This window comes from Caloenas nicobarica, chromosome 17 (assembly GCF_036013445.1).
Source record: "Caloenas nicobarica isolate bCalNic1 chromosome 17, bCalNic1.hap1, whole genome shotgun sequence".
In the NCBI taxonomy this organism is placed as follows: domain Eukaryota; kingdom Metazoa; phylum Chordata; class Aves; order Columbiformes; family Columbidae; genus Caloenas; species Caloenas nicobarica.
In genome coordinates, this window is record NC_088261.1 from 2,765,531 (window position 1) to 2,776,153 (window position 10,623).

Genomic DNA, 10,623 nt, shown 5'->3' on the forward strand with positions numbered 1-10,623 from the left:
ACAGAAGGCATGCATAATTTCCAACCATAAAGTACTATTTAAAAATAAAAGAGTTATAATTGCTTTTCCTGATTCGAGAATTAAATTAAGATTTTTCACATTGTCCTTCATAATCCAAACAGTATGTGAATGACTAACGGAGCGAAGAGTAAGAGAATGAACAATATGGCACAGCATAAGTCAAACATAATAGTTTTGTGTTATCCTTGGAAGGATGGGGATATAGCCATATAATTTTTACAGTGCTTCCAGCTGAGCATCTGATATCTGCATTGGTGCTGCTACTAAGCAGTATTGAGATAATTAGACAGAAGTACTATGCAAATTTGGAGGTCATCTTAGTTCAGAGGGCCTACAGCAACAGCAGGTTTGAGGGTTTGGGTAACACTTAGGCGTTTTCTAGCGCAGGTTTCCTCCAACATGCCAACCACAGGCCAAGTGAAATACAGAGGATAAGGCCTGAAATTTCCAGTCAAGAAATTCAAGATACAGACTCCAAACCCATCCTACAAGTAGACCAAATTGCTGCAGATGCCTCCTTAACCTACCTCCAACAGGAACTGAGATGTGTCCAGCATTTTCAGCTTCTTCCTTGAGTATAAAAGCGAAGGTTTACGGTTAGATGGTTTGTGTTACTAAACACCACTTAGGACTTCTAAACACTTAGTTTTTCCTCTCATGAGATCCGATGTCTAAGTGCCTCTCCCTTCCCTCTCCCAGGGTTACTGACCCCACGGCGTTTCTGTATTTAAAATTTTGAACTAAAACAGTATTCCGGTTTTAATTCAAAACAACACAGGACCGTTTTCCAAAACTGCTCAGATATTAGGCACTGGTTTCAGTGTGAGCTGCATACCTAAACACTTTGAGAAAAACATCTGAGCCAAGGAAAACAGATGCCATTTCTGGATGCAAACTAATTTATTCAAGAGCACATTTTGAAAGAAAACCCTGTATCTATTTAACGTTAAGCTTCTCCGAAGAGCTAGAGCGGCATTAACTAGGGCAGCATTTTCCTCAGGTCTCCTAGGAGGCAAAGCCAATTTCCAGCCAGCAGGACTTCCCTGTGGTGAGCACTAATCGCCACGGAGAAGCGACGATGCTGCAGTATGTCTGTATACATTTTAAGATATTTATTCACTTCCTTCGTTATTATCGCCGTCACAGATTAATTCTAATTGAGGCTTTAAACAAAAAGCAACAGGAACCACCAGCACCCTCCCACACCCCGTTTGGTCCCCAGCCCTGAGGTGATTCCCCCCTCACCGCCCCACACGGGACCGGCCCCGACGGGGCGAAGGCCTCAACCGGCCGCTCGTTGCCAGAGCAACGCCCAGCTCGGGGCCTTCCTCCTCCTCCCTTCATGGCTCCTCCTCTTCCTCCCCACCCACTCGGCCTCGGCAATGGAGACGGCGAGCGGCCTGGGCAGCCCCGGCGGGCGGGGGGCGCCGGCCGCCTGATGAGGTACCGGGAGCGGGGAGGGCGGGAAAGGGGCTCCCGGCGGCTGCTCCCCTCAGAGCCCCGGGCGGGGGGTGTGTGTGTGTGTAGGGGGGGAAGGAAGCGCGGACGCGGCTCCAGAGTCACTGCCGCCTTGCACCGGGGCTTCGGTGGAGGGCGGCGGGACCCCCCGGCGCTGACCCGCCCGCGAGGGGCCGGTGCGGGGAGCGGGGGAGGCCGGCGCGGCCCCGGGAGCGGCACAGCCGGGAAACCGCCTCCCCGAGCGCGGTGGGAGGCACACCCGGGAGAAGGGGTATGTTCGAGGGAAAAAGAGCTTTTCTCCAAGATCTTGTTTTATCTCATTAGCGGGAAAGAGGTTCTGGAAGCCGGCTGCTGCGCGCTGATTTCTTAACGCTTTGAAATCCCGGCTAGTAACTTAGTTATTTGAAAGTTCATCCGGCAGAGTGCTGAGGAAACCGGTCCTACTCCAACAATGGGATCGCTCACTTCTTTTTAAACACCAAACTGTCAGTTTTTGCAGAAGCGGGCCCTAAAACACTAACTGAAGAGTCCTAATGAGATTTTTTTTTTTTTTTTTCAGTTCCCCTCCTTTTAAAAAACAGCATTTGTGGCCTGATCCTGAAGGCACACGGAGTAATACCGCTCACATAAGTTAATACTGTCTCCAGTTTATTTGCTTTACTCATGTGCATAAAGTTACAGAACATGAATTTTGGCTGAGGTGTGATGTGATCTTTGGCCAACAAAAATATAGTAGTAGCAGCAGCAGCACGTCTAAATGGCAGTGAGTTTTCCTATTCAGATATTGTTTAAATTCATGCAATTTACTCTTCTATCTCCTCTAATCTCCATTTTAAAGGCTAAAGAATTCTAGGTTTGTGCAAAAATATTAAGAACTTCTTGCAGGGCAAACCCAATTTTGCTTTAACCTTTTTGTATCCCCAGTGAAACTAGCTGTGTATATACACTACGCTTTGGAAGAAAAATAATTTCAAAGAGGAATCCAGAAGACTCTGAATTATTGAAAAAGGATTATAACAGAATTCACAATATTTCAATAATATTATTTGATAGTGACAAGTATTGTGGCGAATCTGGCTTCAAAGCATTCTCCAAAATCATTCCTCTCACGTCACACCAGTCCAGAGAAATAGATTTAACGCTATTTGACCAATGCAAAGATTGACAGAGAAGTGGAAAAACTGCCTGGGAACACAACAGAAAGATGTCAGAGGAAAGAAATAAAAACTTATTTGGGTCTTACTGTTTGATTACAGCTTGTTGGCTGCATTTCTTTTTTCACCTAGACCATATGGTCCAGGCTCTTTTAAACGCTTCTTACAAAATGGACTAACCTGGTTCTGCTCACTTACCCAGACAGGATAATCTCATTAATCTCATAATGGCTCTCAGTTTTGAGCACGCACTGGCTTTTGACTAGACTTGTCTGAACAAATGCTCCCCATTCCATGGATGCATGTAAATGAGCACTTTGCTTCCTTCCTGTCATTGTTGCTCCTTCTTTGGCCTACTACTGTTACTATTTTTGTGAAATTATGCAGCACTTCCGAGATCTCTTCTGCACAAGTTAGTGTTGGGCTCCTGTTCAGCTTTTGCTGTTCTGATTTGCACTGAAGCAACTTTAGATTTTACTAAGGCAGGCAGGTTCACTGCAGGCTGGCAAATCTGCATGGGAATGAAAAGAAATAATTTAATACGGCACACAGAAAGTTGCCCCACAGAGACAGGATGCAAACCCAGCACACCAGCTTTCAGAACAAAGCCAGTATCTGTCCCAAAGAGGGTCTTAAATTTTATTTTTCCCCTGAACTAGTTATACTTTTCTTCCAACTGTGACTTTTTTTTTTAATATCCCATAGGAGACACAGCAGCAAGAATCTGGACCAGAAAAAAAATCCCACCATGCAAGCAAGCTGCAGCCATCTCCACAACATCCAAGGCAGCGGGGACGACTCCTCCTCTTCTCAGAGCGCCCACGCAGCGAGAGAGAGCTCGTGCCATCAGAGCGGAGATGTTCGCATCCAGCTGAACTCTGCGGTGGGAGAAGCCAGAGAAAACGCGGGTTCTGGGCACTCCCTGGCAGGTTTCCAAAGTCACTCACACGGCCATGCCCAGGGAGAAGCAAGGGCGCTTGAGGATTCCGTTCCGGAGTTGGAGGAACACGGCGGCAGCTCCCTCTCCGAGCTCAAATACCTGCTCCGATGGCTGCACAAAAGTCTGCCGTATATCGTGATTCTGTGTGTCAAACTGATCATGCAGCATATAATTGGTACAGTATAACACAATAAGGTCTGAGAGAACAGATCCCTCCCCCCAAATAAATATACTAATAACCCTGCCTGAAATATAATTCGATTTACTTTTAGCTTTATTTTTATTTGCTTTATTAATCAGAAAGAGAGATTTTCTAAACCACATTTCAGTGGCTTCTGTTTCCTTTGCCGGCATATATACAATGTGCTTAATTTTTCTGCCTTGATAGTCCGAGCTATTAATTGTAATTACAAAGACATATTAGAAGTGGTGGGGTTTTTTAACCCAGTTTGGTAAATATTTTATTTTCTTGTGTATAACTGACCCTTTTTTCCTAATAGGCATTTCTGTTGGAATTGGGCTGCTAACAACTTATATGTATGCAAACAAAAGCATAGTAAATCAGGTTTTTCTAAGAGTAAGTATCACCCAAAGCAACAAAATTCTGTAAGTTAACCAAGACCTTTATCCATCAATTTTTGAAAGAAATATGAACAGAAATAGTTTTATTTACCTAATAATATTAGGTGTCAAGGTATCAAGAGGGAAGTCTTAATGCTTCTGTACAGTGTAGAGCTGCTCAGATAAGTAAGGTTTGCAAAATTCAAAAAGGTGTTTTTCCTCCTCTGACTTTGAATATTGAAATCGCTTCAACTGATAAAAGCTTTTTTGAAGTGATGGAAGAGCTGCTTCATCATATTTGTAGAATCAAATAGCAGTTGGCAGTTTCAACTTCCAGCTGTCTCTGTTCACTCCCAAAGGAAAATTTGTTGTTTCTTCAGAGTGGGGTGGGTTTTGGTTGTGTTTTTAGAAAAAAACCTTGATACATATAGAAACTGTTACATTGGAAACATTAAAATTACAGCTTTACCTTTCCATTGAATTCTCCTATTTTATTTGGCCTAAAACCACTGAGATAAAATCTTCTAGTAGTAAAACTCTGCTCAGGTGCAGCAGACTTAGTGCTTTGGAGATATATTTAAGGTACTGACATTAAGACTATAATATATCTTTATGGTTATCTTGCAGGAGCGGTGCTCCAAGCTGCAATGTGCTTGGTTACTCGTATACCTGACTGGATCATCTCTCCTCCTCTATTACACCTTTCATTCTCAGTCACTATATTACAGGTAAGTAGAGGAAAATCTCTACTCACATCATAAATTACGCAAAATTAAATATTAACTGGGAACACTTTACGTGGGTTGCTGCTGGTTTCCTTTAGTTGTGGCCCTGGTTTCTCTTTCATTTTCATTCCTCCTCTTGTGCCAAACTGAACAGGTGCTGTCCTTAAAAACAGGATGCTGGAGTTAGCAAGATGAGGCCTCATACTCAAGTTAACGGTCCTACTGTACCGTGGGGAGCGGAGCTGGGTTGGATTCCTGGCTTTGACCCTATCACCGTGCCTTGGGAACACTGACTGTGGCATTCTGGGGCTCTGGACATTATGTCACCGGTTTCTTTTTTTTTTTTTTTTCACTTACCATTCTGTAGCTCCAGTCTTGGCTGTGGATCAGGCAAAGGTGGTATTGCTAAATGGGAAAGCAAGCCTGACTCTAGAGGATGGGGGCTGTGGTGAAGATACAGGAAAGAGGGTTCCAAAACGCAAAGGTCGTCAGGGATCATAAAAATGATCAATTTACCATATAGAGTTCATTTTTCTCAGCAAATATTCTTTCTCTGTATAAACCGGGTTTCCTTTTCTAATGAAACCTGCTGCGATAATCTCTAGTTATGCTTTCCTCTAGATAGGGTGCTCCAGTAACTTCTAATACTTCTTTTGGTAGCTTAATCTTCTTAAAGCCTACTGTGGATTTTATGAACTTCTGGGAGGTACTTTGGATTATGGGAGTCACAGACTTTATTCTGAAATTCCTCTTCATGGGCTTCAAGTGCTTGATTCTCTTGGTGCCTGCTTTTATGATGTCCTTTAAATCCAAGGTAAGGAAACAAGCTATATTTTTGCTTCCATATGAAGAATATTTTATGGTAAAATTAGCTCATTATTAAATTCTACCCAGAGAAAATTATTTTTCCTTAAAGGTCTGTATATGATCCACCACTACACTGTGGGTGACAAAACCCTGTGTGGATTTCACGTTCTTCCCTGCTTGGTGACAAGGAAGGTTTACAGTCTGATCTGAAACAATTGCTTGTATTATGTCATCAGATAAATGGGTTTATTTCTGTCTCTAAGGGCAAGAATGAAGAAACCTTTCATTTGCTGCAACCTAAGAATGTGTATACAGGCAGTTCGTGTGGAGCAGCTGATGCACGGTGAATTTTTTAATGTGCTCGACAGTAACTGACATGGGAAGATTTTAAGACTGCGCAGGCAAACAGCTGTATTTTCTGTCTTCAGAAATAATTCTGGATTTTCTTTTTGTTAATAAGCAATATTTTTACCAGATCAATGAATTTGATTCATAGCTGGATTTTTCAAAACAGTGAAGTTTAATAATTTTTATAGAAGACTACATTGGTTGGTTGGGTGTTTGTTTTTATCTGCTTCCCGAGGCGAGACATGCAAAAAACAATTACATTTTATGTCAAGATAGCAAATACTAGTACTGTTTAAAACAAAAAAAATAGAAAAAGAACATGTAGAGTTTGTACATGATAGCATTTGAACAGGATGTGTTGGTAGGTTTTATCTTTTCAGGAAAATAGTTTGTAATTTATGTTTGATAATAAAAGAATGGGGCTTACTCTCATTTTTTTATCCTGAATGCAGGACACAACTCTGCTTATGACAAGCTGATGTACACGACCAAATTTATCTTACTTTCATTTTTCATGTAACTTCTATCTTCTTCTATAATGCTTATAAAATTAAGTCTGATAGCATTGTTAGGTAAGCAGGCATCTGACAAAGCCATCCTGTTTTAGGCTAATAATTTGATTTTCTGCAGTACAGCAATCAATTGTGTTATTGTTATTGGTACAGTTGTGGTGAGACTCATCATCTGGTCTTCATTCTTCTTCAGGCTCCATGTTTAGTTGTTTGAAGGTATCATGAGAGGAAGTTACACAAAGAATAACAATGCATCTTTTACCTATATTTTTAAAATCCTTTGTGTTTTTAATCTTGAGCGATTCCTTTGCATGTCTTGCTTAGGGCTACTGGTACATGCTGTTAGAAGAACTCTGCCAGTATTACCGTATGTTTGTCCCCATACCAGTTTGGTTCCGTTTTCTTATTGGCTATGGGGAGCCGGACAGCGGGCAAACATCGACCCCTGGGATATTGCTGGGCCTTCTCTACCTCATCCTAAAAGTACGTAAGCTTTACATTCCTCTTCAGCTATTTTGCAGTAATTATCACTGAAGGGCTAGAGGCACATAAACACATTTCTGAATGTCTGCCTCTGTTTGAACCGGCTTGCGGGTCACTGCTTCAGTTTAACTGATGCAGCCTTCCAAAAGTGACAGGAATCCGGGCTCAGGGCACTAAATCTTTTTCCTGCACCTGTTCTAGATTAAGGTGGCATAGCAAAGCACACTGGTGCTACAGCTCCCCTCACATCAAACATTGATCAGACTGTTACCAGATACTGAGGAAGAGAGCTTGCAAAAATAAAGGTAAAATTAATGGCTAAAAGAATCAGCGTTTTCCAGGAAAATACATTTTTCTCTCAGGTAGAGTATCTGGTGTGATGCTAAACAAGTTAAACATAACGTTCTTACTCGACCAAAGAGCTAATCGACCCCAAATGTAACCACACTCAGTACAAGTTCAGCTTTGAACATGAAAAATACTTTATAGTGCCAAGGTATCTTAATTACAAGTCTAAAGACTATTGCATACGTGGTAATAATGCTGGTATATTTGCACTCGAGTACTTCATTTCAGAACCTCTATTTTTCAGAACACTATTTTTCTTTTAAAGAACAGACACACACTGGGAAAAAACACTTCAGGCTAAGTTCTTAGTTTGGTTACATATTAAGCAACTAAAATAGGGTCAGTCTGAACTACAGCTTGGCTTATGTTCCTGCCAACATCAACTTAGCAGTGAGACTTCCAGTGCTGGAATCTGCACAAAAGCTTGGAAGCTTTTCAGTTTACAGAATAAAATACTAAGCATAACTTAGGTTTTCTTTCCCGTTTCAGCTTTTGAGTTTTTTTGGACAACTGGGAAACTTCAGGCAGGTCTTACGGATATTTTGTACGCGACCAGTAAGTACTGAATTCTCTTAATACAAAACAATAAACCAAATTTACATGAAAATACTTATTTTTTTTAAATACCTCAATTCCTCTATTACTTTGTATTGTTCTAGCAACAGACAACTGCATTTTTAAAGTAAACCCTGTATACTTCTCCCATCTCACTGTCTGAATTCCTTGACTACGCAATTATCTTGTCATGTGAACACCACCAAAAAAAAGAAAACCTGACATAGCAGCCCTTATTCCCAATTCCCTTCTGTCCTACAATTCTTGTGTTTTGTTTTGGCTTCCCCCACGCATCCCCCAAACTAATATCTGCTGAAAATATCTTGTTTTCCAGAACTATGGGGTGCCAGCTAGCAAGAGGCAGTGTTCTGAGTCGGATGATATTTGTTCAATCTGCCAAGCTGAATTTCAGAAGCCTGTTCTGCTTATCTGTCAGGTAATGCACATAATCAGAATTATTTTTTGCAAACTTCCGAATAATTTAAAGACCTGATAAACAAAATTACATAAAGTTAGATTAGAGAGTGTGTGTCTGATTATTTTTAGAGTTCAGGCTATGCAAATAGTATACCGTCTTATGAATGGAAGAGCTTAAAAGCTCTAAGTTCTCATTCTTTTCATTACAGCACACATTTTGTGAAGAATGCATCTCTTTATGGTTTAATAGAGAAAAAACGTGTCCACTCTGCAGAACTGTTATTTCAGACCATGTTAACAAGTGGAAGGATGGAGCTACATCTATGCATCTACAGATTTTCTAAAGCATGTCAAACAACTTGGTTTACACTTTGTTTGTCCAAGCTGAGGTTTTTCAGTTTACTGCAGCTTAAATTGTAGGTGGCACAAGGAATGAGTTTCTAAATTCTAGATCTCAAGCTTCTATGAAATGTTCAGTATTTAAAACAGTGCAGAAAATGTTAACTTGACCTTCTTAAGCACAGAAAAGTAAGTTTTCAGAATGAATGCAGAAAAGCCAGCATTGCTTCTCTTGTGATTCTTGTAGGAAATAATCCAGTCCTTGAAAAATGCTGCGTTTCTTCTTGCAGCAGCTTCTTAATTCAATATTTTGTTTAAAACTTTAACAGAGTTCCAGACTGTACTAAGTCTAAGTTGTATTTATCCTTCTAACATGACTCAACCCAAAAGGTCAACCTACCAATTTTATTAAGATTATAAGCAAACTTTATACTCTGGGCTACAGTGAGAACTAGAGCTACTTGTCACACTTGGCATTAAAGGTTCTTTAACGCTGGCCCAACAGATCAGAGAAATTAGCTTCTTATTCACGTGTCTGTAATAGCAACTATTTCTCACTGTACCTGGGGACAAGGCACAGGAATAAGACGTTTCCCCTTCAGGTTCTTGTAGACTCCTAATGGATCTTTGGCTTAATACATAAACCAACCACTGATGTTAGTTTTTTACTTAGCATTTTATAAAGTTGGTATTTTTAAAACAAATCTTTAATACTATATTTTTGTCATAACAGGAACCAGATTTTCTTACAGGGGAGAATCTATTTTATACTATATTTGCAATTTGTAGTATGCATAAAAATCAGAGAGAATAAATGCATTTAAATCTATTTGTTTGGTGCATGTTGAATAAAGAAACAAGATTCATTATTGTTTCAGTATTAACTTACATGAAAACACCTAACAACAGCTCGCTGATAGGTATACTTTTCCTGTTGAACTATAATATCTGAAAAAAAAAAAAACCTCCAAATGCTACTACTTATTCATGACTAGTCTTTAAGGTAATTATAGAGCTAACTTACGTACAAATCGCACCTGTTTTTTTTTCTCTTGGTTGTCTTTTTTTCACCTTGCTATTCAGATAAGACTGAAAAAACCCACTCAAATAATTCTGTTACAGCAAAGTTAAACTGACTTGCCATTAACTTCAGCTTTTCTGAACCGAGTACCTTTAGGAAACTTGTAAATTAGGGAAAAAGCAGAATTAAAAAGTTAAACACTTAACTTGATGAATGACGTAGCAATCACACAGGCAGGGTGACTGAGTACTACAAGTTGCAGCTGACACGGCCAGATTTATAGGGCTGACAGCACCTGACAGGAGACCGCCCTTAAAGGTACAGCTGAGTGTAATACTAGGAGAATTTAGTGTTCTGAATCAAAATCTAAAGAGAGGGGAGACTCAAGCTAAGAGGCATCATTTCACGTTCAACCTGGGTTTATGCTCTAGCATGCTGTGCATTTGCTAATTGTATTTTTGTTTGAAGTTTACTGCAGTTTACAGTAAATGTGCCCTATGATTGTTCCGCTGTGGTATCTGAGGGACTGGGGAAAAAGCCTCCAGCTTAAAGAAATCAGGCAAAAGCTTCTAAGTCTGTAATTGGAACCTCATGGGAGTAGCAGAGATGGGTTCTCACGGAAGCCTTTCCCAGCAGGTGAGGTACTTAGTTGGGAGAATGTGCAGCTGAATGGTGTTAGAGCAGTCCGGAGCGTGGCAGGGAAGAATTAGAGCTTGGCCAGAGCCACAGCTTGTGCCTGTACCTCTGCTGCAGTCAGAACAAGCTGCTCTTTGTTTCCTTGGACAGATCTAGCTAAGCCTTAGCTTGCATTTGACGTTAGTACAAGCTCAGAACTGTTATTTCAGTTTGCCCAGTGCTGACACTCAGACTGCTGCTGTAGAACCTCCCTTGAGAGATGAACAAGAACTGAATCAGTCAAGGAACAAAAAAGAGC

At 40.7% G+C, this 10,623-nt stretch overlaps 1 protein-coding gene across 1 annotated transcript; it reads left to right on the top strand.

Moving 5' to 3' along the window:
- Nucleotides 1-1,363: 1,363 nt before the first annotated feature.
- On the top strand, nucleotides 1,364-9,605 carry RNFT1 (ring finger protein, transmembrane 1). The gene is made up of 9 exons (XM_065647404.1): nucleotides 1,364-1,464; nucleotides 3,339-3,748; nucleotides 4,074-4,150; nucleotides 4,762-4,862; nucleotides 5,520-5,673; nucleotides 6,851-7,009; nucleotides 7,847-7,912; nucleotides 8,247-8,348; nucleotides 8,539-9,605. Exons 1-9 carry the CDS (start codon nucleotides 1,364-1,366, stop codon nucleotides 8,671-8,673), a joined length of 1,305 nt encoding a protein of 434 aa, XP_065503476.1. The 3' UTR covers nucleotides 8,674-9,605.
- The last annotated feature ends 1,018 nt before the right edge of the window (nucleotides 9,606-10,623 follow it).

Excerpts from the sequence above, each read along its gene's own strand:
- RNFT1 (XM_065647404.1), top strand. The coding sequence starts at position 1,364 with ATGGCTCCTCCTCTTCCTCCCCACCCACTCGGCCTCGGCAATGGAGAC. Across the intron at positions 4,151-4,761 it reads TAAATCAGGTTTTTCTAAGA|GAGCGGTGCTCCAAGCTGCA; the intron begins GTAAGTATCACC and ends GTTATCTTGCAG. Across the intron at positions 8,349-8,538 it reads CTGTTCTGCTTATCTGTCAG|CACACATTTTGTGAAGAATG; the intron begins GTAATGCACATA and ends TTTTCATTACAG.